Consider the following 26,043-nt stretch of genomic DNA (forward strand, 5'->3'; position numbering starts at 1 on the left):
TCGTGCTGTGTGAATGTGCCCGGTGATGTGAATCTCCTTAAACCTGTCTCAGCTTCTAACCCTCCCCTGGGTAAACTGTCCCAGTTGCCACCCGCTGAGAGACTAGTGATCTCCCGTGTCCACCTCCTCCTCGCTTTACACTCTGGCCTTCTTGACCTGCTGCCTCGTGCTTTTACGAACAGCCCTGACTGATCCTTTACGTGTTCCTGCACCTTACCCACCCCCCTTGCCTCAGCCTTCCCTACCGTGAGAACAGTCCGAGATCCTCGAGTCCATCTGCTCCCTTATCATCGCTTGACGCGAAGGCATGGACAAAATGATGAAGCAAAGCCCTTCAGAGCTGGCGACGTGTGCTTCTGTTTAAGGGGTGGTGTCACTGCTTGTTGTGAGTGACTCTTGTTGCACAGAGGAAGGGAGATGTGGCTAAGGTGGCGTTGTGTAGACCCCCACAAGTATCAGATAATGGAGTCTTCAGCAGCTTCCAAATGTAACTGCAAGCATTGAGATGTATACAGAACAGAGTCTATTTCATCAGATTAGTACCAACGACAACCCCCTCTTCCCCCCCCAGTCTCTCCACCTCCAGTGCCCTCCCGCTCCCCCCACGCCTGGCCCTTGCTCCCCCTCACCCACCACCCTCTCTGCCCTATCCCACCCCCTCAAATTGATTGCTGATCCAGTCCTCTGGTTTATGCGATTTTGGCTGATTGTTTAATGTCCAGTGTGTTCCCTGGACCCCTCATACGAGTCGTGTCATGTCTGCTTGTCTGAGTCAGCCCTGCTGCCTGTTAACGCATGGGGATAGCCGCCTGCCGTCTTTCTGCCCACAGATTCTGGCTTGGACGATTCCATCGCACGGACCCAGGCGTATCCCTCAAGCACTGGCTTCACGCCCCTGCAGGATTACGGGAAGGACTTAAACAACGGGGGAGTGAAGGAGGGGCACTCTGTGGTGAACGTAATGCCAGACAACGAGTCCATCACCCTGACTGCAGGCGAGTCATTGCACGTGCAGATGGGAGGAGTAGAAGATTAGGTTGTGAAGCTCCACCTGGTCGAATAGGCGGCCCATAGACTGGCATGTTACGAATTCCTCCCTGGGTGACGTTACGAGGGTGGTTGGTGCCTGTGCTGCTGTGCCCACAACGCGGGCTGGGCGCATTAGCAGAGGGGAGACAGACGTAGGGTTGAGACACTTGTCCAGGTCACTGTGAATGGCCAAATTTCCATATCACCTACCGATGACACCATCGCAGACTGGCTGCTCTCCTTGCGGTTTGGCGCTGCCCCTCACCGGTCCCTCTGCCTTTGCTACAACCCAGTACGGTTTCATCCGGAGAAAGTTATCCCTCAGGAAGCAGCGAGCGGAAGTTGGCTGTTCCAAGCTTGAGGGCAAGTTGTGTTGCCTGGGCAGCTACCTTTGCTGTCGAGGCTGAACTCAAAGGAAGGCCACTTGGACAGGGGAGAGAGAGCGCGGGTGAGAGCAGAGGGCCAGTGCTCCTGGTAGAACCCGGAAGCGGGGATGGATTTTACTGTGAAAATAATTGCAAGTGTGTGCTTTGGCCAAACTTTGACCAACGCTGATTTCTGATCCGGTCCTCTGGATCTTGAGCATTTTCACATTTTCTCTCTTTCCTCCCTCCCTCCCGATTAATACTCGATGCCCTTCCTGGTTCCGTCCCTCGAGTCTGAAAGTGTTTGCCCCTGCTCTCTGTTTACGCAGAGTCGCCGCTGCTGCTCCCCCACCGAACTCGTGGTTCCTGCTAAGTGACGGGCTCAGTCTTTCAGTGGCTTTTCAATGACCTGGTTTACCCTTTTCACCTCCCTTCCCCCCCCCCCCCCCCCCCCCCACCCCTACCCTGTTTTCTTTATTTCAGGAAGCGCCCTGGCATCATCGCCCCGAAAGATTTACGATACGATTGCACGCGACACGGGGAAACCGTCTGCCACACAGATCGATTTCGATGACGACAAGTACCGAAGGCGCCCAGCACTCAGTTGGTTTGCACGATGGTTCAAGTAAGCACGGGTACAGCTCCCTCTACACTGTCCCCCATCAAACACTCCCAGGACAGGTACAGTACGGGGTTAGATACAGAGTAAAGCTCCCTCTACACTGTCTCCATCAAACACTCCCAGGACAGGGTACAGCACGGGGGTTAGATACAGAGTAAAGCTCCTTCTACACTGTCCCCCATCAAACACTCCCAGGACAGGTACAGCACGGGGGTTAGATACAGAGTAAAGCTCCCTCTACACTGTCCCCATCAAACACTCCCAGGACAGGTACAGCACGGGGTTTAGATACAGAGTAAAGCTCCCTCTGCCTCACATGGTGGGAGAGAGGAGCCAAAACAGTACATTCATTTCACTGTCTGATCTAACGAACGGTACCTCCGACAGTGCAGCACTGGGTTGACAGTCTAGATTTGGAGCTGAAATCTGGAATGCGTAGAAGCTGTTTGACCTCGGAGGGCATCGCTGGATGACAGCCAGGAGCTGAAAGCTCTCCCCTTCTCCCTCTCCTGTGGCTTTACCGCTACACTTGACCATTCCAATGCACCAGCCTCCCACATTCCTCCCTCCATAAACTTGAGCTCATCCAACATTCTGCTGCCAGTGTCCTTACTCTCACCAAGTCTTATTCACCCATCACTCCCTGTGCTCGCTAACCTACATTGGTTCTCAATTTTAAAATTCTCTTCCTTGTTTTCAACTCCCCTCCATGGCCTTGCCCCCTCACGATCTCTGCAACCTCCTCCAGCCCTTGAACCCTCCGAGGTCTCTGCACTCCTCCAGTTCTGGCCTCTAGAGCACTTTCTGATTTTAATCGCTCCACCAATGGCGACCGTGCCTTCGGCTGCCTGGGGGCCCTAAGCTCCCCCCGCCAAACCTCTCCGCCTCTCTCTCTCCTCCTTTAAGACGCTCCTTAAAACCGATCTCTTTGACCAAGCTTTTGGTCGCCTGTCCCTAATATCTCCTTACGTGGCTCGGGGTTAAATTCTGTCCAATAATGCTTGTGTGAAGCACCTTGGAATGTCACACCATGTCAAAAGTGCTATATGAATAAAGTTGTTGCTGTCATATAACATAGTCATGAGACGACCGGCAACTCCACTCTACTCCCAGATTCTCTTGCTTAACTAGCGGGATGCTTCCCCGCCGTCCACAGACCGCATCCTGAATCTTTTTATCCTGACAGGAACACAAGTGGATCGAGGAAGCAGCCACTCTCGAGGTTCCAGCGATTCGCCGTCATTCTGCTCATCGGAGTCCTCGGCTTCTTGACCCTGGTTGTCGTCATGTCGAAGCTCGGGAGGGCCTCAGTGGAGAACGACCCCAACTGGGACGTCCTGCAGAACCCGCACGTCCAGGTGGGGGCAGAGTAGGAGTGGGGGTGCCAGTGGGAATCCCGTTTTCCCAGGATCCGCTGGAAGAGGGGATGTCGGGCTCGACGAGAGGAGGGGCGGCGAGAGGAGGGGTGGATAACGCGACTGTGGGCGTCAAGACTTCAAGAGTGGCCTGCGCAACTAATGTTCAAAGGGCAATTTCACAGGCCTGGCCCTTTAAGAAAAATTACAAATCCAGGTTTAATGGCTGTAAATAATGGACCCTCGGCCAGTTTGGGTTATGGCCTTTCATTCCCCCCACCCCACCACAATTTCCCCACTCCCCTTCATTTCTTCTCGGTTAAAAGATAATCCAACCCCCGTACACTGTCGGACGTATTCTCTGCACCTGCTGCCCACTTTAATGCTGGTGGTCCCGCACACGCACAATTGGAAAGGCTCAGGGGTTTCATCCACTATCCCACCACCTCGCGCCCTCCCCGATCCGTTGCCAAGTTAGCCGATCTCCCGCCCTCCCTGGGCCAGGCAAATTTGAACCCTGCATTGCGGAGTCACTGATGGCTGTGTTGACCGGGCCAGACAGGGGGAGAAGGGGGTGAAATGCTGTGATGCCCCCCCCTTCCCCATTTGGCAAATCGCCCATTCTGGTGGGTGGAGTTTGGATACTTGAGGTGGGGGCGGGGGCAGAGGTGTTTGTGGTCAAGCAATGGTGATGAAGCAACCCCTTTCCCACACAGTGTGAGCTCCTACATTGAAGGAGACCGATGCCAAGGAGTAAACACGAGGCATTATTGAGATATCGAAAATAACGCACTTTATTGATGCTGCTGTTTAATAATGCTTCAGGTGGCTGAATCACTACACAGGACGTGGACGGACCAGTGCAGTTAGTATGGGGCAGTGGTGCGGAGAGGTATGGGGGTGGGGGAGGGCAGGGGGGTTTGTGGGGACGTCTCTGCGGTTCCTGCCGCTCGGCCAGAGACCTGCTCTGGATTCTGGATCAGTAGATCTCCTCCCTGAACTTGATGATGATAAACTCGAACCAGGTTCGTCCCAGAAAGACCCAGAAATTCAGAACTGGAGAGAAAGCAAGTGGGAGAGAGAGAGAGGTGGGGTTAGGGGAATGACTGACAAAGCAGGGCTGCAGGTTTCCCGGGGTACAGATGGTCTCACCAGTTTGGGTCCCTTCCCGAGGGGTGCTCCCAGAATGTTAACAGCATCGGAGGAGGTGGGGGCCATTGGGTGCTTCCCTTCTATGGTGACTTTCTATCCAGTTGCCCCCACTCCCTGCTTTTCTCCCTCCCCTTCCCCTCCCTCCCTCCCGCCCCCCCCCCCCCACCCACCATAACCTCTGAATTGATTTTTTTTTTCATCCATCTATGCAGTTGTCTGTTAAAAGCTGTCATTAATTCTGCTTCTCCGATCAGTGTCCTGATCGGGTTTTCCATGTCTTAACAAACCCTCTTGTGTTTAAAAGAAAAATGAAAAAGCAATTCTCTTTTCCCTTTATAGTGTTGCTGTCAGTCTGCCTCGTTGGCTGCATTCAGCAACGTACTGCAATGCAGCGGCAAAGCTCAAAGGCTGCTCTTTGTCGCGGGACTGAATTTACTGCATCTCGGATGATGCCCTGCACTCGGCAAAGCCCTGAATGTTCAGGCTTGAGCTACAAAGGGTGGGGAGCTTATAATTCGATTTCCCCCCCGGTGAATAATGGCACTTTTTCCTCCCTGCCCCTGCCGCAGTGGTGTGGTGTTGAACATTACAGTACAGATGGTTTCCCGTTTTGCTCTCTGAACTGTGCTGTGTCAGCTGGAGAAGCTGTTAGGCCCCTGCGTGGTCGGCCTCTGCTTTCCTGGGCTACAAGGTGGGGAGGCTATCAGCTACTCCACTGATGTGATAACCCCCCGCCGCTCCAACTTAAAGGCGTGTATCTCGATTGGCGCTCTTGGCCAGGATGCCACCTCCTGGTCGAACGGCCTTTCGGACCCTCGCCGCCTTAAAAGAGTGGGGTGGATTGGGGGGGGGGAGCGACCCCAGACGGCAGCTGGTTTCCCACGGAGCCGCCAGTTTACAGCAGAGGACCCTCGCGACGTCAACCTCCCGCCGGTCTCTCTCTCTCTTCAGCACACCAGCAGGCTGCCTGCACTTACCGGTCGAGGCTAGAGCAAGGAGGCACAGGGACTTGACTCCGCTCTGCAGAGAGTAAATTGTTCCCAACAAAGCCCAGTAAAAACTAACCACGTGCGACATCTACAAGGGAACAAAAACAGAAGGCCTTTGCAAATTACAATGCCGCCACCACTTCCCCTCTTGAAACATCTGCACAAGAAATCACTTCAGAGTCTGTCAGGTCAAGGCAGCAGCCGTTTGTGCCTGTGGGCCAGTTACCTTTAATTTCACTGGGGTGATGGCGCTTGAGGGAAAATGTGTGGCCCCGGTGGGGCGCAATTCTGGTTTAATGTCTCACCCCATGTGGCACCTCAGACAGGGCATTTCCCTCAGTCCTGCGGTGCCAAGATGGCCCAGGCTGCTGTCTTGAAACTCCTACACCCGCCACCAGGCCGTGCCCAGCGCCTGCCGACGCACAGGCTTCCAAACACTTAAACAGAGTTTCATCAAAGCCCATTCATTTTCATCTCGGGATTAAATGACGGGCTGGTGGCACACTCTGAAAGGGTTAAAGACAATCTCAGTTAACCTAATAAAATTTATTAAGGAAATATATATATCATGCAGTTTTTGCCTTTCAAGAGTTTTTTTTGTGTGTTTTCCAATTCTTTGTATTTATGAATCTCTAATAAAAGACTTTTCCTTTTTCGCGTTTTAACTGAATAAAATCTGTGTGTGACTCTTGAGTGTAACCCTTGCAGTCATTTGTAGACCAGAATCATGATTGTCCCCTCTCTCGCTCTTCGAGTGGATGCTGACTTGTCACTGGAGGATGTGTGCTGTGGGCGTTGGCTGGTATCTCACCGGCACTGGGACGGATATGTGAGCCAAGGCTCGCCTGGGTGCTGGCACGAGCAGGCCCATTGTAGCTTCGCACAGCATTTGGCCGTGCCTGCACTCTGCATTTTCCAGTGTCGGTGACTGAGGCCAATTCTACCATCTTCTGCTCCCGTTAGCGGAGATCAGCTTAAGTGTGGTACCAGGAGGAGGCCATTCAGCCCCTCGAGCCTGTCCCACCATTCAATGAGATCATGGCCGATCTGCGACCTAACTGCAGATACCCTCCTTTTCCCCATATCTCGAAATCCCTCTGGTTAACAACAATCGATCAAGCACTTTGTGCTTCATCCTTTCAATGTGACATTGATTATCAAAGGCAGCGCAGTTCCACATCACTGCTGCCCCCCCCCCCCCAATGTGCAAATTGCCCAAACTTTAATTAACCAGGCAGTGCTAATCCTGGTTGAGGATTAACATGAGGAAATGCTGTTATAGCGTTTGGGGCGGGCGGAGAGGGAAGCAGATCTGGCTCCGCTGTGATTCCCCATGCAGTTGGATAGCCTGGCACCCCCTTATCTGGCTCATACATGAGGGATGGGTTGGGGTACGCGAGGGTCTGAGGGTTCGAAACATGACTTACCAGCAACGTAACAGTATATGAGTTGCTCCAAGTGAGAAACGATTCTGTGATTGCGTGAGCAATAATATCGTTGCATAAGATGCCAGTATGAAAGAAACAGAATATGAAGGACAGGAGAATGAACCCCTTCCTTTTCTTCATGTGGAGGAAACAGAATCGCTGCTTCCAGTTTGCTTTTTCAGTGTCAATATTCTCCGATCTGATGTGAATGAATCTGCTGCTACCATTCTTCCCATTGACTTTCTCTGTACTGTCCAGAGAACCCTTATGAGGGATGTTTGGGGAGATCATTGAGCGTTGAACCATAGTTGGAGCAGCTCAGCTCTGCATTGTTTTTTTTACTTGCGTGGCAACGGAATGCTGCTACAACAACAGAACCATCCCGTAAGATGCAATTGTGACATAGCCATGGGTTTGTTATAGGTAAGGTGTGCAGGCAAGCTGCATCCCTTAAAATAGGGTGATCCTATATCCCCGTTTTTCTGGGGACAGTTTCCGATGGTTTGTACCTGGACAAGCAAGGAAGCTCAACCCCGAATAAGTACCCAAATTAGAAAACAGCGCCGGAGCCAAATTGAGTAACCGGGGTCCAATGTTGACCCGATTTATGAATGCCCTTTCGCACGGTGTGGCTAAGTGATGGGCTGCGTGTCCCCAGATTCACTTTACAAAATCCGGTCGCCCTACCTCAAAGGAGATTGGAACACCAGCCAGAATGCCGCAAAGGCCTGCCCCTTATGAATCGCGATGGGTTTTTATTCAATGGGTTTCACTGAAATTCAACACTGTGGACTGTGTGAAATGCCGACCCTCATCTGTTGGATGAAGGGTGCAAAGGAGGAAGAGATCTGCCAAGTGCCCTCCAGCACCCAACTGCTGAAAAAGTGTACCTGGGTGGAGATGCAATTGCTGTCGTGCGGGTGTCACACTTCCTGTGTCACGGTCAGACATCTTGCTTTGTTGATTGACCTAAACTGTTGACAAATTGTGAAGGGAGGTGGGAAATGTACGCACCACACACTACGCTAACACACTTGACGCATCAACCGGAGACACACAAAAAGCTAGGAAAGTGGCAGTAAAACCAGCAATGGGAACATAGGACTTAGGAGCAGGAGTAGTCCATTCGGCCCTTTGAGCCCAGCTCTGCCATTCGAGAAGATCATGTGTGACTGCATTTGAAAGTCATTCATTGTGCACAAAGAAAGCCTTTTGAGGTCTTTCTGCAAGAAATGATGAGCCTTAAGGACAAAATCAGTTCAAATTTTATGCCTCTTTATCCTAAAATCAAACTTCAGGCCACCAATGGCCCAGGAATAAATATTTTTGGGTGCCTTGAGTTCAGACTGATTTTTAAACTTATGTTGTGCTGAGAAGAATGTTACAAATATACTTTTATTCCAAAAAGAGCAGAAGCCTACAATACCAGGCCTCCTCAATGAAACTTTATTGTTCGCTCAACGAAACTTTATTGTTCCAGGGAAAATGGCGGCCGAGCTGGAGGCGGATTCCGGCCCCGGGAAGAAGCGGCGAGTCCGCGGGATGCTGAAGCTTTATTACGGGCTGAATGAGGGCGCCCGAGAGCCGCTGGACCCGGGGGATATCGACGGGGCCCATTTCCAGCCCGAGTTTTACTTAAATAAGGTGAAACCCGCAGTGAGATAGGGGAAAGGGGTAGAACCCCCCCCCCCCCCCAGCAAGGGGGAAAGGGGTAAAAACCCCCCAGTGAGGGGAGGGTGAGGAAAGGGGTAAAACCCCCCAGTGAGGGGAGGGTGAGGAAAGGGGTAAAAACCCCCAGTGAGGGGAGGGTGAGGAAAGGGGTAGAACCCCCCAGTGAGGGGAGGGTGAGGAAAGGGGTAAAAGCCCCCAGTGAGGGGAGGGTGAGGAAAGGGGTAGAACCCCCCAGTGAGGGGAGGGTGAGGAAAGGGGTAGAACCCCCCCCCAGCAAAGGGGAAAGGGGTAAAAGCCCCCAGTGAGGGGAGGGTGAGGAAAGGGGTAAAACCCCCCAGTGAGGGGAGGGTGAGGAAAGGGGTACACCCCCCCTCAGCGAGAGGGGGGAAGGGGTAAAAGCCCCCAGTGAGAGGGGGGGAAGGGTGAGGAAAGGGGTACTCCCCCCCCCCCCCTCAGCGAGAGGGGGGAAGGGGTAAAAGCCCCCAGTGAGAGGGGGGAAGGGTGAGGAAAGGGGTACACCCCCCAGTGAGGGGTACACCGCCCCAATGAGGGAGGGGAAGGGGTACACCCCCCAGGGAGGAGCTGGGCCCAGTGAAAACCACATCCCATGCCCTCGGGAGAAGAATGAGCGGTGGGTAACTGATGAATTCTCTGTCCCTTTCTTGTGTGACAGCTAAGGAAGGAGTGCACCCTGGCAGAGCTGATGGATAGCGAGACCGAGATGGTGAAGCACATCCGAGCGCTCGACAGCGACATGCAGACGCTGGTCTACGAAAACTACAACAAGTTTATATCAGCCACAGGTAAGGGAAACATCCGAGGGGTGAACACTCGGGGAGCTTCCCTCCTTTCCTGATGGAGCGTTTTGTTACAGGCACCCTCTGGTAGCTGAGTGGCCATCCTTCACCTTGAGCGTAAGCAGCGAGAATCAGCCGGGTATCTAAATAGTACTAATTAGTAACATCGTCCGACTTCGCCCCTGTGTCAGCTCACCTGCTGAAACCCTCATTCATGCCTTTGTTACCTCTAGACTATTCCTGACTGGTCTCCCACGTTCTACTCTCCGTAAACTTGAGGTCTGTCCAAAATTCTGTTGCCCGTCTTAACTCCCCCCTGTGCTCGCTGACCTACATTGGCTCCCAGTCAAGCAGTGTCTTGATTTTAAAATTCTCATTGTTTTCAAATTCCTCCACGGCCTCGCCCCCTCCCTATCTCTGTAACCTCCTCCAGCCCCACAACCCTCCGAGATCTCTGTGCTCCTCTGATTTTAGCCTCCTGAGCATCCCTGATTTTAATCGCTCCACCATTGGCAGCCATGCCTTCAGTTGCCTAGGGTCTAACCTCTGGAATTCCCTCCCTAAACCTCTCCGCCTCTGTACCTTGCTTCCCTCCTTTAAGACTTGCCTTAAACCTTGCGTTTTGACCGAGCTTTTGATCGTCTGCCCTAATATCTCCTTATGTGGCTCGGTGTCATATTTTGTTTTATAACGTGAACATTTTATTATGTTAGAGGCGCTATATAAATGTAAGTGGTTGCTGGAGTGCAAGAACAGGGTGTGGCCCACGTTCTTTGAAGGCGGTAGGACAAGTTGATATGACAGTTAAGAAAGGGATACCCCCGTTTTGTAAATAGGGGCATTGAATACAAAGACGAGCGTAGTGGTAAGGGCGATGGACTTGTAATCCAGAGACCCATGCTAATGCTTTGGGGATGTGGGTTCAGATCCCATCACACCAGCTGGTGGAATTTAAATTCAATAATGGAATAAAAATCTGGAGTTGAAAGCGAGTCTCAGTAATGGTGTCATGAAACTGGGGTGTGCGACTAACTTTCACCACTTTCAAAGGGGCGGCACAGGCGTGAAAGGCCGACATGCTGCAAGAGGCTTCGATTCTATTGGGCCCTAAGGGGGTAGCTTTTTGGGGGCCGGCACGGGTCAATGGGCTGAATGGTCGTCATGTATACCGTACTGTTCTGCAGTGTTCACGCATGCTGTTTCCCTGTAGCATGGTGAAGTGGGGGTGTGGGGGGGCGGGGGTTGGTGGAGGAGATGGGTCGCTGGGCTCTGTTGTTGTTCGTGCATCGGTTATGATGGGCTAACTTGTCAATGTTGTCTTTCCAGACACCATCAGAAAGATGAAGAATGACTTCAAGAAGATGGAGGATGAAATGGATTGTCTGGCGACCAACATGGCAGCCATCACGGAATTCAGCGCCCACATCAGTAACACCCTGCAGGACCAGCACCAGCAGATCACCAAACTGTCAGGTGTGCCAGTGGTGGCTCATTTATCAAAGCGCGATATTTAAAATTGCCAGCTCTGTGCCACGCCACGGACTCCCGATTTTGCAAATCGTAGAATGGTTACAGCACAGAAGGAGGCCATTCGGCCCGCCGTGTCCGTGCAGGCTGTCTGTAAGAGCTAGTCCTGCTCCCCTGCATTTTTCCCTTAACCCTGCGAATTATTTTCTCTTCTGTTCAGTTGCTTGTCCAATTCTCTTTTGAAGGCCTCGATTGACTCTGCCTCCACCACACTCTCAGGCCGTGCATTCCAGATCCCAACCACTCGCTGCGTAAAAAAAAAAAATGTTTTCCTCATGTCGTCGTTGCTTCTTTTGCCAGTCACCTTAAATTGGCGTCTTCTGATTCTCGACCCTTCCGCCAATAAGAACAGTTTCTCTGTGCTCTCTCCAGAGCCCTCGTGATTTTAAACACCTCCATCAAATCTCCTCTCATCCTTCTCTAAGGAGACCAGCCCCAGCTTCTCCAGTCTCTCCACATAACTGAAGTCTCTCATCCCCAGAACCAATCTCGAATCTTTTCTGCACCCTCTCTAAAACCTTCACTTCCTTCCTAAAGTGTGGTGCCCAGAATTGGATACAATACTCCAGCTGAGGCCGAGCCAGTGTTTGATAAAGGTTCACCATAACTTTCTTGCTTTTGTACTCCATACCTCTATTTATAATTTCACGGTCTCGTATGTCTTATTAACTGGATCCTCAACATGTGCAATTGGCATTACGTAATGCTAACCCTGAGTCGCCCACCTTTTCACCCCGTGTATCTTAGTTCCACTGGGTGTCCGTTACGGTGTGTGGGCAAGCTGTACTCCATTCTGTCTGTGCCCGTGTGTTTTTTTTTTTAGCTCTTGTTCATTGCCAGGCATCTCCGGAGGGCGTTGACCACTTCGACGTCAGTGACCCAGTTGGGTTTTTGTGGTTTTTCTCTTTGTTTGGTGCCAGCCTCCCAAAGGATGAGTTTTATTCAGTTCAGTTGCCGCGGTGGAGTTTGAACCCTGAACCGCTGGTTTACCAACTCCGTATCGCGGCACTTTGTTACGCTAGGCTAAATCCCGCGACCTCGCGCTCCCAGGCGGGTGCCTTTTGCGGTTTGTGGCGAGTGCAGAGCTGTCTCAACAGTACCTCCGAGTGTGGTTCCTGCTGCGATCTCTGGATGTCTGAACTAGAATCATCGAATCGTACAACACCGAAGGAGGCCATTTGGCCCACTGAGTCTGTGCCAGCTCTTTTGAAGAGCAATTTAGCAATCCAGTTAGTCCCACTCCTCCCCCCCCCCCCACCAGATCGCTGCAATTTCTTTCCCCTTCAAGTATTTATCCAATTCCCTTTTGAAGGCTCCAATTGAATCTGTCTCCACCTATCAGGCAGCACATTCCAAATTCTAACCACTCATTGGGTAAAAAAGGTTTCTCCTCCTGTCGCCTCTGGTTCTTTTAACAATCGCCTTCAATCTGTGCCCTCTGCTTATCGACCTTTCAGCTACTGGGAACAGTTTCTCTTTATTTACTCTGTCTAAACCCCTCATGATGTTAAATACCTCTGTCAAATCTGCTCTTAACCTTCTCTCCACTAAGAACAACCCCAGCTTCTCCAGTGTTCCTCATCACTGGAACCATTCTTGTAAATTTCTGCTGCACCCTTTCCAAAGCCTTCACATTCTTCCCAAAGTACGGTGCCCAGCAGGCGTCGAACCAGTGTTTCATAAAAGTTTAGCATAACTTCCTGGCTTTTGTATTCTTATGCCTCTGTTTATAAAGTCTAGGATTCCATACATTTTATTATTTGGGGAATCTGTTCTCTTTAAGAGGGTGGTACAGTGGTTAGCACCGCAGCCTCACAGCTCCAGCGACCCGGGTTCAGTTCTGGGTACTGCCTGTGCGGAGTTTGCAAGTTCTCCCTGTGACCGCGTGGGTTTCCGCCGGGTGCTCCGGTTTCCTCCCACAGCCAAAGACTTGCAGGTCGATAGGTAAATTGGCCATTGTAAATTGCCCCGAGTGTAGGTAAGTGGTAGGGGAATGGAGGGAAGGTGGGGATGTGGTAGGGAATGTGGGGTTAATGTAGGATTAGTATAAATGGGTGGTTGATGGTCGGCACAGACTCGGTGGGCCGAAGGGCCTGTTTCAGTGCTGTATCTCTAAATTAAATAAATAAGAGAAGGTTGAGAGGAGATTTAATAGACTTGTTCAAAATCATGAGGGATCTGTGCAGAGTGGATAGGGAGAAACTGTTCCCATTGTTGGACGGATCAGGAACCAGAGGACACCGATTTAGTGTGATTGGCAAAAGACACAGAGGGGATACGAGAAAAACATTTTTACACAGCAAGTGGGTTGGGATCTGGAATGCTCTGCCTGAAAGGGTGGTAGAGGCAGATTTCAATCGTTGCTTTCAACATCGGATAAGTACCTGAGGAGAAAGCTACATGGAGAAGCCAGGGGATTGGGACTAGCTCTCTTGCAGAGAGCTGGCATGGGCATGACGGACCGAATGGCCGTCTTCCGTGCCATAGCCATTCTGTGATTCTATTAGTCCCCTCCGGCGTTCTTACTGGCTGTACTTTCTGGTTTCAGGTGTGCATACATTGCTGAGAAAACTGCAGTTCCTGTTTGAGCTCCCCGCTCGGCTGAATAAATGCATCGACCTGGAGGCATATGGGCAGGCTGTACGATATTACAGCAAAGCCCGCTCGGTGCTGCATCAGTACCAGCACATGCCATCTTTCCAGGGCATTCAGAACGACTGCCAGAAGATCATGTCTGACCTCGCACAGAAACTCCGGGAGAAGTTCAGGTATCACCGCCCTCACTACCGGCCCTTACACTGGACTCACATCATCTCCTGCCCACTCCCCGATTACAACACGAGCAAGTCCCTCCAGCTGCCCTGCCAAAACTGCTATGGTGACGGAGTGACCTGTGTTCATCAAATCCCACCATAATCTGTTCCCCAACTCCTCTGGTAGCTTCTCCTTCCAGTCCCTCACCTTGTTCCACGCCTCTTGCTGTTTCGCACCCCCCCCCACTCCCCTCCCAACCCCTACTGGACGTAATACTCGGGCAGAACCTCAGCGTTCCATAAAAGCCTGCCTGCTTTTGTAGCCAATGCCTCTATTTATAATTTCAGGATCCCTAATGCCTTTTAACCACTTTCTCGACCTGTCCTGTGTCACCCTCAATGATTTGTGCACATATACCCCCCCCCCCCCCCCCACCCCAGGCCAAACTTCACCCCCCTCACCCCCAAGTATGGACGCGGGAGGGGGGTGGGGGAGTGGTTATCTATGCCGAGTTTGAAGTTACATTTCAGTCTGTTTGCTGCAGGGACGGGGGTTCGAGTGCCAAGGAGCTGGCTGAGTGTGTGGAGCTCTTGCTGCAGCTGGAGGAGCCGGCGGAGGAGCTGTGCGACGAATTCCTGGCGCACGCCCAGACTAGGCTAGTGGAGGATTTGTCAGCGTTGGAGTGCGAGCTGGGCCAGTCGGGGCCTGGGCCGGAGCAGGGTCCGCCGGCCCCTCTCTCCGACATCCTGGAGTTCACCGACAAGGGCTGCAATGGCTTCATTGGCAACATGTGTCTGGTGATCGCGTCGTACCAGGACCTGTTCGTCCACCGCCCCGCGGCCAACGGGCTAGGCAGCAAGGACGTCGCGCAGATGGCCAGCGCAAAGCTGGTGTCGTTCGTCAACCTGCTGATGGGCCGCTACTTTGCCCTGGTGGAGCGGAGGATCCGCGCGGAGAAGGGCGTCGGTGACAACTCGCTGCTGGTCCGGGGGCTGGACCGCTTCCACCGGCGGCTGCAGGCTGTCGTCAAGCTCCTGCCCGCCTCCAACATCGCCGCCGAGGGCACGGAGATCGTGGTGCGGGCCGCCAAGGAGCGGATCCGCCAGTACCTGCAGGCGCTGCAGAGCTTCTACACCGACTGCCTGACTGACGTGCGGCAGTCGCTGGCGGCCCCGCGGCTCCTGGGCAAAGACAGTGCCAACTTGGCCGAGCTCCTGGGCACCATCTCGGCCTCCATCCTCAACCAGATCAAGTCGGTCCTGGCCTACGTCCACCTCTTCACTGCCAAGGACATCACCTTCTCGAACAAACAGTACTTCAAGGTGACCGAGTCCTCCGATCCGTATTTTGTCAGTCCTGCCTCGTGGCATTTATTGCTCTGAGAAGTGTGGGGGGGGTGACACAGTGGAGTGGCTTGTCAGGCCGCTTCAGATGGCATATAAGAGTCAACCACTGTAGTGTGGGACTGGAGTCGGTTACGGGCCCAGCAATGGAAGGGAGTGAACCAGTTGGCTTTTTCACGGCAATCCGACAGCTTCACTTTTACTGGGACCAGCTATTTATTTCTAGATTTATTTTTGAAACTGAATTCCAATTCTCAAAAGCTACCAGGGTGGGTTTGAACTTGCGTTCCAGTTTACTAGTCCAGTCACATAACCACTGCAGCACCGTCCTCCTTCGGGGCGGCAGTGCGGAGTTGCCCTCGATAACTCGGCACCTCTGGGTGTAGTCACTGTTGTCATGTCGGGCTTATGGCAGCCAATGTGTGCAGAGCAAGCTCCCACAAATCCCATAATGATGATGACCAGTTAAACTGATGTTGTTTGAGGGATAAATGTTGGCTGTCGGACACTGGGGAGAGCTCCCTATTCTCTACTGCTCTTTTAGAAGTAGCCATGGGATCTTTCACATCCACCTGAGATACAGGGGTGGTCGAGGTGGTGGGGGGGGGGCGGGGGGGACTTCAGTTTAACGTCTCATCCGATCGACGGCACCTGCAACAGTGCAGAAACTCCCTCGGTCATGCACTGGGGATGTCGGTCTGGATTAGGGGCTCAAGTCTCTGGACTGGTACTTGAGCCCCCAGACCCTATGACGGGGAGGTGAGAAAGAGAGTGCGCTACCCACTGATCCAGGGCTGACAGCTGAACTCCCTGTGCCTGTGAATGGCGGGTGAAGACGGTTTCTGCCCGCCCACCCAGGTCGAATAGCCCGTTGGCTGTTGCGCGGAGTAGAGGAACTTTGTCGAGGGACCCCTTGGAGATGCACTCCCGCGACGCAGCACCTTTTCAGGGTAGGAGTGGGCACTGTGTTGCTTTCTGCTGACGGGTCCTGTGTGCCTCTACAGGGGGAGTTCTGCAGCCAGGGTGTCCGCGAGGGGCTCATCGTCGGCTTCATCAAGTACATCTGCCACACGGCGCGCCAGTTCTGCGAGACAGCGGGTGAGAAAGGCGCCACACCCCCGGGCCTGCTCCTGCTGCTGTCTCGGCTCTGCCTGGACTACGAGACGTCCACGATCAGTTACATCCTGACCCTGACCGACGAGCAGTTCCTGGGGCAGGTGAGTGACCCTTCAGCCCCGAATGACGGGTTCAAACACAAACCGTACACAGCAGCACGAGTGCATCGATAAGTGTGGGATGGAGGGGCCATAACGTCAGCGTAGGCTGCAGACAAGGGCGACTGAAGCCAAGGAGCTCCCTATCCAGCTGAATGAGCAAGTACACCACCTCCTTGTAAGGCATGGGCTACGGAGACCAAAACTACACAGTACCCAAGGGATTGTCATTAAAGGATAGTGCTGAGAGGATGGTGGATTCCTGTGTAAGGATGAGCTGTGTAGGCCATCCCCACTCTGCAACTGAGTTACTGGTGGGGCTGCTAAAACTATCCTGGGCACCTCTAGACTGACTGGAGAGGAAGTTGGCTAGGGTTCCCGGTAGCTTTACTCTGTATCTAACCCCCGTGCTGTACCTGTCCTGGGAGTGTTTGATGGGGACAGTGTAGAGGGAGCTTTACTCTGTATCTAACCCCCGTGCTGTACCTGTACTGGGAGTCTTTGCTGACACTGGGTGCATTCCATCCCTCACTTTGAAGGTCAGAGAATGCACACAGTCGTTTGAACATTGTGTGGTGTAGTCTGTGCAATGTTGATTGTAGTCTGTCGTTTAACCCACCCTGCACCACCCCTCCTTCCCCAGGACCATTCCCCAGTGACGTTGGTGACCGTACTGTGCGCTGATGCCCGGGAGGCTGCTCAGAAGCTGCTGAATCACTACGTGAAGGTGCAGGGCCTGAATGTGTCTCAGATGCTGCGGAAGAGTGTGGAGACGCGGGACTGGATCAACACCATTGAACCACGCAACGTGCGCGCTGTGATGAAGAGGGTGGTGGAAGACATAACCTCCATTGATGTGCAGGTAAGGAAGCGCATTTCACAACTTGTAGAAATAACCAGTGAACTGAGGCAGAAGGAACTGACGCTAGGAGTTAGTGGGGAAGCAGGTGTAAACTATTGTGAAGTAAAATTCAATATCGGGTGTTTTGTCCACCCAAGTTCCTTGTGGAAGGAAAACCAGTCACGGAATATTGGTGCTTCTGACCTGGAGCCTTGAAGTTAAACGCACTGAGCAAGCAATTAAACTCTGATTGACCTTGGCACCTTTTTACTTAGTAGCAGTTAGAATGATAACTGGACTCCAAGGGTTAAATTACAAGGGGAGATTACACAGATTAAGGGTTGTATTCGCTGGAATTTAGAAGATTAAGGGGTGATTTGATCAAAGATTTTAAGATATGAAAGGGAACTGATTGGGTAGACAGAGAAAAACGATTTCCGCTGGTTGGGGAGTCTAGGACTAGGGGGCAGAGTCGAAAAAATTAGAGCCAGACCTTTCAGGAGTGAAATGAGGAAACACTTCCACACACAAAAGGTGGTAGAAGTTTGAAACTCTCTTCCACAAATGGCATTTGATGCTGGATCAATTGTTAATATTAAATTTGAGATTGTTGGTTTTTGTTAAGCTAAGGTATCAAGGGATATGGAGCTACGGCAGGTATATGGAGTTGGGTCACAGATCAGTCATGATCTCATTGAGTGGCGGAACAGGCTCGAGGGGCTGAATGGCCTCCTGTTCCTATGGTCCACTGTAGGGTTTGTTGGTTGTCAGTGGCTGCGGCTGGAAATATCAGGTGCAGATACGATTAGGCTTAGTCCATCACGGTTGAATAGCGCACCGACCCTCCCTGTCAAGATTCTCAGATGTGTCACGGCCATCTGAAGGTGGCTGGTTCCTGTGGAAGTGTGACCCAGCAAGCCTTCAGGAGGGGAAGGAAGAGAATTGCCAACAGCGTCTTTGAAAGAGGTTGGATGAAAGACTCCCACAGCGACAAAGTGGAGCCTTCAGGACCTGCCATTTCGAATTTACAGCAGACAGATAGGCATTCGACCCAACTGGTCTCTGCTGGTGTTTATGCTGCAAGTGATCCTCTTCCCATCCAAATTAATCTTCCCCTGTCAGCATCTCCTATATTCCTTTGTCCCTCATATGTTTCCCTGTAAATATGTAGGCCCCCCTGTTAGCGTTTTCTCATTGGCTGTACAGATGATGCATTTGATCTCGAGGATTGGACATGAATCGCAGGTACTTGAGTGAGGTACCAGGAGGCCGTGGAACTGTATCCTAACGGGAGTCTGTGCCTTTGGGGAGAGGGGAAAAGGCAGCTGCAGAGTGGAAGCATGGGAAGGATTGACAAATAGTGACACACGAGGGGTTCGAACAGCCTCCGCAGAGAAGGGGTTCATTCAGGGCTTGGGCGTCCCTGGCTGTTTATAGTCGAGGAGTGCGGTGGGGTGGGAAGAATGTAGTGTTTGGGCCCAAAGCGCAGCCTCTGTTGACGCTCCTTTTTGCTTCTATCGTGCGTAGGTTGGTTTGCTGTACGAGGAAGGTGTGAGGAAGGCGCACAGCAGCGACTCAAGCAAGAGGACGTTCTCGGTGTACAGCAGCTCGCGTCAGCAGACCCGCTATGCCCCGAGCTACACACCTAGGTAACTGTAAAGAGCTGTCAGTGGCGGGCGGGAGTGAGAGAGACTGCAGATAGCAGTCAGCTACCTCCTCTCCCAGAATCTGCGCAGGAGAACCCCTCGTCGGAGACCTCGCCTTGTTGCCCGGCTTCGCTGCTCGCTTGTATTTTGTCTCTGTTACTGGTTTATTACCGTTCAATTTCTATTTATTCTTTGCCGCTGCAGTGCTCCAATGGACACCAACCTCCTGAGCAACATTCAGAAGCTGTTCTCCGAGCGGATAGATATCTTCAGCCCCGTCGAGTTCAATAAGGTGAGCAGCCTTCCCTCCTCCTCACTCGAACGTTCGTTCCTCGTGTGTAGGTTATTTACGCCTTTGTCTGCCCCTCTGTTATGCCGCTGAGCTCTGTGTTGTCCAGCAATCCCAGTGCTTGACCCCCGGCCGCTAGTTCGGTCTGAGCCCGCGTCTCGCTCGCTCGCTCGCTCGCTGCTGCCCGAAACCCTCTGCATGGTCTTGGTGGTCTCGAGGCTCGATTTGCGCAACGCTCTGCTCCCGCACCCCCCCCCCCCCCACCTCTCACTCCCCCTCAACCCCCAACTCACCGAGAGCCCCGCAGCCTGTATCTAGCACCCCACCCCGCCACCAACATTCCCGTCACCCCGACGGGCTCAACTGACGTCCAGTCCCCAAAGTGTCATCGAATCATACAAATTTACATCACGGAAGGCGGCCACTCAGCTCATCGTGACCGTGTTGGCCGACAAGTAGCCATCCAGCCTAATCCCCCCCCCCTGCTGAAGACAACGCTAGCCTATCCAATCGTTCCTCGTAACTAAAATTCTCCTGTCCGGACAACATCCTCGTGTATCTTGTCCGCACCCCACCTCCAGTGCAATCACATCCTTCTTATAGTGCGGTGACCAGAACTGCACTCAGTACTCCAGCTGTGGCCTAACTAGTGTTTTATACATTTCCAGCATAACCTCTCAGCTCTTGTATTCTGTGCCTTGGCTAATAAAGGCAAGTATCTCGTAAGCCTTCTTGGAGGTCTCCTCTTTCCTTCACAACATCTAACTGTTTAAATCCCTCCATCTCTCTAATCGCCCACAACCCTCCGAGATCTCTGCGCTCCTCCAATTCCGCCCTCTTGTCCATCGTCCGATTCCCATCGCTCCACCACTGGCGGCCGTGCCTTCAGCTGCCTGGGGGCCCTAAGCTCTGGAATTCCCTCCCGAAACCTTCTGCACCTCTCTCTCTCTCTCCCTCTCTCCCTCTTTAAGACATTGCTTAAAACCGACCTCTTTGACCGAGCTTTTGGTCACCTGTCTCTGATATCTCCTTATGTGGCTCATGGTGAATCTGGTTTGATGGCATTCCTGTGAAGCACCTTGGGGCGTTACACTACATTAACGGCGCTATGTAAAATGTAAGTTGCTGGTACGGCCCCAGTGGCAGATCCTAACTGATGCCAGCCTCTCGCCGAACTCCTCTTCGCAGGTCTCAGTCCTGACAGGAATCATCAAGATCAGCCTGAAGACGTTCCTGGAATGCGTGCGGCTCCGCTCGTTTGGCCGCTACGGGCTGCAGCAGATCCAGGTCGACTGCCAGTACCTGCAGCTCTACCTCTGGCGCTTCGTCTCCGACGAGAACCTCGTCCACTTCCTGCTGGACGAGATTGTCGGCAGCACCGCCCACCGCTGCCTTGACCCCGTCACCATGGAGCAGAGCGTCATCGAGGTCATCTGTGAGAGAGGTTAACCTGCGGGAGAACAGGGTGCGGGGGGCGGCAGTTTAGACATTCCTGGGACGTGCACTGGTTAAGTTGGTCTTTGCTGGTTTGCGGTGGAGGTGAGGCCGTTTAGAGCTGCAACAAAATTTGCCCACGGCTTTGGTCTTATGCTTTACTCCCCCTCCTCTCAGCGAATAAGGCCATAAGTAATAAGAGCAGGAGGAGGCCATTCGGCCCCTCGAGCCTGCTCTGCCATTCAGTGCGATCATGGCTGACCAACTCTACCTTCCTGCACTCTCCCCATAATCCCTTGATTCTCTTCGTGCCCAAAACTCCCTCGATCTCACTCTTGAGTATACTCGACGACTGAGCATCCGCAACTCCCATCTCGTGCATCTCGTTCCAGTGTCAATCTGTTCACCCTCCGTGACGTCAGGAGCTTGTATATATAGTTTGAACGTGTGCTGAGAGTTCTGTTGTAACTCCGACATCTTGTAAATACGTATGTGGTACGTGTTAAATTTGCATAAATATATATATATATATATATACTTATATTGTGGGGAAAAATAAAGTAGCATTATGTCACAAGTCATTCGGAATAAAACGTATGCCTTCCAAACTCACTTCATTGTGCGTTTTTAAAGGCCTGCATGATGATCCCTGGCGCAGTGGGTAGCTCTTCCACCTTTGACTCAAAAGATTGAGAGTTCAGGATCCATTCCAGAGTCATAAGCACAGCAATCAAGGCTGACACTCCCAGTGCCGCTACTGAGGGAGTGCCGCCCTGTCAGATGTGCCGTCTTCCGGGTGAATATTCAATCAATCCCATGGCACTAGTTTTGAAGAGCAGGGAGGGTATCCGCAGTGTCCTGGCCAATATTTATCCCGCAGTCGATGTCACTGCAAGCTATTATCCAGTCATTGTCACTTTTCTGCTTGTGGGAGCTTGCTGTGCGCACATTGGCTGCCGTGTTTCCTACATGACAACAGAGACTGTACGTCAAAAGTACTTCATTGGCTGTAAAGCGCTTTGGGACATCCTGTGGTTGTGTGAGTCGCTATATAAATGCAGGTCTTGCTTTCTTCTTGTGGAAAGAGTGGTTATTCTGTCCTCTTTTGAGGCTCCGACCGGTCATGTTTGTCCTGAATCGGGTCACCCAGAATTGGTCATCGGGTACCTGAGTCAGTCAGGGCTGCAGGACATCCAGGGACCGGCTTGATGATTGACCAGTCAGCCTGGCTAGCTGATGGAACCTGGGGAGGGTGAGAAGGGGTCAGTAGACCTGTTACTGGAATTCCTCCCACTTGGGTCCCGGTACCTCTGCAGTCCATGCCCTAAGCAGTGTAGGGTGGCCCTATCTGGGCAAGCAGCTGGCCAGTGCCTCGAGTTGGTAAAGCTGCAAACCTGAGCGTTTTATCCCTGCACTCGCCCGGCGGGGGGTTCCAGACCCTTAGCTTTAATGCCCTGTGCCTTGTTTCAGCCATGACTCAGTGGGTAGCAGTCTCGTCTCTGAGTCAGAAGGTTGTGGGTTCCCGAGTTCCCCTCCACAGACTTGAGCACAAAAATAGAGGCTGATTTAAAATCGAGATGTTAAACTAAGGCCCCATCTGCCTGCTCAGGTGGATGTAAAAGGTCCCATTTGCGCTATTTCGAAGAAGAGCAGGGGGGGGGGGTAGTTCTCCCCGGTGTCCTGCAGCCAATATTTATCCCTCAACCAACATCACTCAAAAAAAAACAGTTCAATCTGGGTCGTTATCACGTAGCTGTTTGTGGGATCTTGCTGTGCGCAAATTGGCTGCTGTGTTTCCTACGTCACAACAGTGACCGTGCTTCAGAAAGTACTTCATTGACTGTGAAGTGCTTTGGGACGTCCGGTGGTCAAGAAACGAGCTATAGAAACGCACGTTTCTTTCTCTGAGGAGACGGTGCACACTCTGTATCGGGCAGACGGAAACTCTACCAATGTGGGCTTCTCGACAGGTAAGGTTTGGAAATTTGTCCAACGTGGTGATTGGGCTGCAGTGTGTGCCAGACTGATGTTGGCACCATTTGTATTTTGGAGCATCGGTTGTGTCTGACTATTCGACCAGGGGTGGGGGCAACTCCATGGGTAACACGTTACTATGGCAGCCTTAGCTCGGTGGGTATCGCTCTCTGGCTGTCTGACTTCTGTGTCAGAAAGTCATGGATTCGAGTCCCACTCAAGATACTTGATAAACATGATGTCTGCTGATTGTCAATGCATGACTGAAGGAGTGCTGCACTGTCAAAGGTGCTGTCTTTTAGGTGAGACTTCAAACTGAGGCCCCATCTTCCCTCACGGCTGGTTGTCAAATAAAAACAAATCCCACAGCTACGAATTGAAGCAACACAAGTGGAGTTCTCCGCAGTGCCCTGGCCAGCGTTCTTCCCTCAACGAACATCTCTCAGTATTTTCAAAGTGGAGGCTCACAAGGAGGGAAACAAACTCCAGGGGAATATTTGTGTCTTAAAGAGGCCCTTTCACTTGCTGGATGGAAGCTGGGATGTGCCTGACACCATTCTCTTCCCTTGCTTTGCTGGAGGGCAGAAGGAGGAGGAGAGGGAACAGCCCTGAATCACAGTTGGACCATTGATCTCACAGTTGGGTACAGTGCCCGGGCTGGGGGTGGAGGGCCAAAGGTACACATAGTAGCAAGGGAGTTGGGAGGCGGAGGGCACAGGTGGGGTGGGTGGGTGGGCTGCAATTGGTCTGGAGTGACAGTTGTATGTGATGAGTGGTATATTTGGTTGGTCAGGTATATTGGGGCAGTGGGTGGTATATTTGGGAGTGCAGAGAGAGGGAGGTTTGAGGCGGTGGGTGGGTTATTGGAGGGGGGAGACAATGAGTGGGATATCGGGCAGAGGGAGGTATCTTTGAGGTGGGTGTTATATTTCGAGGGGGAGGGGGCGGCGTCCCAGCTGCAAGACACTGATTGGTTGAACGGCTGTGGCTCTCGTTCGGATTAGGTGACCTGATACTATTTTTCTCTCTGTCGATTGGCTGCCCTCTGTCGCCTTGTTGCGTTCCTCGAGACCTGATTGGCAGGCGGGCGGGGCGAATGGTTACATTGCGGCCCGTGTGCGCAGGTGCAGCCGCGGAAAAGAACAACCCCGGCACAAAGGTCTCTGAGACGGGAGCCTGAGCATCAGAGAGACTGGGTAAGCTGCTCCTTCGTGCTGGGTCTGGTTAGTGCCCGGACTCATTCACTGTGATTGATCTCTTAGACAGCTGCTGTCCTGTCCCCTCCCACTGGGAGTATCTCCAAGGAAGTAAAGCAGATAGCAATGCAAAATTCTGTCTGATCTGCTTTCTGTATTTACATTTTATGCGACCAAGTCTAACCTTTTCCATATCTCTCTCCTCCATTAAGTATCCTTTGTTGAACCTAATGCCTCTTATTTTCTATTGTCCGCATGTTGGAGGAAGAATTGAAGTTGTTTTAAATAACTTATTTATTGGCTGAACATTCAGTTTAAAGACCTACCTTCCAGTCAGTCAATACGCCAGTAGCAAAGAGCGTTGAACTGGTTGGACCCCTGTCAGCACAGCTGAAAACAAACTTGGATTCTGAACTTAAGCGAGCTGGTCTGTGGTCTTGGTGGGTTGGGGGCGGGGGGGGGAAATCAAATGGGCTAATTTCTGCCCAGTTTGTCAGGTGGAAAATAATTTTTGAGAGCAGTGAAGGTTAAGGGGAGGTTTAATGGAGGTGTTCAAAATCATGAGGGGTTTTGATGAGAGCAAGTCAGGTGAAGCTATTGCCAGCAGCAAGAGGGTCAGTCACCAGAGGAAACAGATTTAAGATAATTGGCAAAAGATCCAGAAGGGCGATGAGAATTTTTCTGGAACCTGCTGCCTGAAAGGGCGGTGAAAGCGGATTCAGTAGTAAATTTCAAAAGGGAATTGGATAGATACTTGAAAAAGAGAAATTTGTAGGGCTGTGGGGAAAGAGTGGGGGTGGGGTTGGGGGGGGGGGGGAGGGAGGTGGAGAGGGACTAATTGGATAGCTTTCAAAGTGCTAGCACAGCCTTGATGGGCTGAATGGCCTCCTGTGCTGTAAGATTCTGTGGTTCATTGTTGAAGTGCTTTGAGTTCCAGGTGGCGTAAATCGAGAGTTCTTTCAAAGTACAGTAAACTTGCTTCATGCTTTCTGCAGGTGACCCTTTCTCTACTCTTGGCCACAAGCGGCCTCTGCAGAAGGCTGGTGCCCAAGGATGGCACGCCAGGCTGACGTACGAGAGTGAGGAAGTGTTCACATCCGGAGCATAACTGACCCATGCCTATTGAGACAAACCCGGACTGATGCAAGGGTGATCACGATGGATGACAAGTCCAAAATGCCCAGGACCACAGTATTGGAATTTGGAGGACCTCTAGGTAAAGAACAGCTTTGCAATGTTAATCAGACCCAAAAAAAAATCCAACTGAAATGATAATTTTATTTGCCATTTAGAAATTTGGGTGAGGGAGCCAAGATTGTGCAGTACACCAAGATTTTACTGGAAATAGCGGATTGGAAGATGGAGATGATTACCTTCTCGAGGGAAATTAGGGAGAGGCAATAAATGCTGACCTCGCCAGCGATGCCCACATCCCATGAATGAATAAAAGAAAAAATGTGGGCATCGCTGGCGAGGTCAGCCTTTATTGCCTCTCCCTAATTTCACTTGAGAAGGTGTTGGTGAGCCGCCTTCTTGAGCTGCTGCAGGTTATGTAGTGTAAGTACACCCACTGTGCTGTTGGGGAGGGATTTCCAAGATTTTAACTCGGTGATGATGAAAGAACGGCTGATATAGTTCCAAGTCAGGACGGTGTGTGACTCGGAGGGGAACTTGCAGGCAGTGGTGTTCCCATGATTCTGCTGCCCTTGTCCTTCTAGGTGGTAGAAGTCGTGGGTTTGGGGCTGCTTTGTCCTGGATGGTGTTGAGCTTGTTGAGTGTTGTTGGAGCTGCACCCATCCAGGCAAATTTTTTAAAAATTCATTCATGGGATGTGGGTGTCGCAGGCCAGGCCAGCATTTATTGCCCATCCCTAATTGGCCTTGGACTGAGTGGCTTTCTAGGCCATTTTGAGGGCATGTAAGAGTTAACCACATTGCTGTGGGTCTGGAGTCACATGTAGGCCAGACCAGATAAGGACAGCAGATTTCCTTCCCTAAAGGACATTAGTGAACCAGATGGGTTTTTACAACAATCGACAATGGTTTCATGGCCATCATTAGACTAGCTTTTTTTAATTCCAGATTTTTTTTTTTATTAATTGAATTCAAATTCCCCCTTCTGCTGTGGTGGGATTCGAACCCATGTACCCAGAGCAATACCTGGGTCTCTGGTTTACTAGTCCAGTGACAATAACAGTACCAGTACGCCACCGCCTCCCCTAAATGGGAAGTAAAAGCAAAATACTGCAGATGCTGGAAATCGGAAATAAAAGCAGAAAGTCCTGGAAATACTCAGCAGGTCAGGCAGTGTCTGTGGAGAGAGAAGCAGAGTTAATGTTTCAGGTCTGTCACAGTTAGTGACGGGAGCTGAGGAGGGACGGGGAGATTTGAGGTCAATGGGGGTGCGGGGGGGTTGGTG

The 26,043-nt window shown here is 51.8% G+C and overlaps 3 protein-coding genes across 7 annotated transcripts in view; all 3 read left to right on the plus strand.

Moving 5' to 3' along the window:
- Positions 1-6,203, plus strand: part of zfpl1 (zinc finger protein-like 1) — a 32,677-nt gene extending 26,474 nt beyond the window's left edge. Inside the window, exons 5-7 of one of the 2 annotated variants that reach the window (XM_068021469.1) lie at positions 831-999; positions 1,882-2,019; positions 3,203-6,203. In XM_068021469.1, the coding sequence (XP_067877570.1) occupies positions 831-999; positions 1,882-2,019; positions 3,203-3,389 (494 nt within the window). In that variant the 3' untranslated portion in view covers positions 3,390-6,203. Of the gene's footprint in view, positions 1-830; positions 1,000-1,877; positions 2,020-3,202 lie in introns of both variants that reach the window. The other variant, XM_068021468.1, reaches the window with a different exon arrangement.
- Positions 1-26,043, plus strand: part of tm7sf2 (transmembrane 7 superfamily member 2) — a 558,775-nt gene that overhangs the window by 24,069 nt on the left and 508,663 nt on the right. The window contains exons 1-2 of one of the 4 annotated variants that reach the window (XM_068021464.1): positions 23,449-23,625; positions 24,621-24,841. In XM_068021464.1, the coding sequence (XP_067877565.1) occupies positions 24,784-24,841 (58 nt within the window). In that variant the 5' untranslated portion in view covers positions 23,449-23,625; positions 24,621-24,783. Of the gene's footprint in view, positions 1-23,448; positions 23,626-24,620; positions 24,842-26,043 lie in introns of those variants that run through there. The other 3 variants (XM_068021463.1, XM_068021461.1, XM_068021462.1) reach the window with 3 other exon arrangements.
- vps51 (VPS51 subunit of GARP complex) lies at positions 8,407-23,125 on the plus strand. Its single transcript, XM_068021845.1, has 10 exons — positions 8,407-8,583; positions 9,284-9,413; positions 10,734-10,880; positions 13,483-13,702; positions 14,233-15,010; positions 16,036-16,248; positions 16,889-17,107; positions 18,614-18,735; positions 18,937-19,024; positions 20,210-23,125. Exons 1-10 carry the CDS (start codon positions 8,425-8,427, stop codon positions 20,468-20,470), a joined length of 2,337 nt encoding a protein of 778 aa, XP_067877946.1. The 5' UTR covers positions 8,407-8,424; the 3' UTR covers positions 20,471-23,125.

Source organism: Heterodontus francisci, chromosome 44 (assembly GCF_036365525.1).
Source record: "Heterodontus francisci isolate sHetFra1 chromosome 44, sHetFra1.hap1, whole genome shotgun sequence".
Classification (NCBI taxonomy): Eukaryota; Metazoa; Chordata; class Chondrichthyes; order Heterodontiformes; family Heterodontidae; genus Heterodontus; species Heterodontus francisci.

What these genes read in the sequence shown, in the direction of transcription:
- vps51 (XM_068021845.1), top strand. Translation starts at nt 8,425, where the DNA reads ATGGCGGCCGAGCTGGAGGCGGATTCCGGCCCCGGGAAGAAGCGGCGA. An exon ending in CGAACAAACAGTACTTCAAG is followed by an intron (nt 15,011 to 16,035) that starts GTGACCGAGTCC and finishes GTGCCTCTACAG; the next exon opens with GGGGAGTTCTGCAGCCAGGG. An exon ending in GCCCCGTCGAGTTCAATAAG is followed by an intron (nt 19,025 to 20,209) that starts GTGAGCAGCCTT and finishes TCCTCTTCGCAG; the next exon opens with GTCTCAGTCCTGACAGGAAT.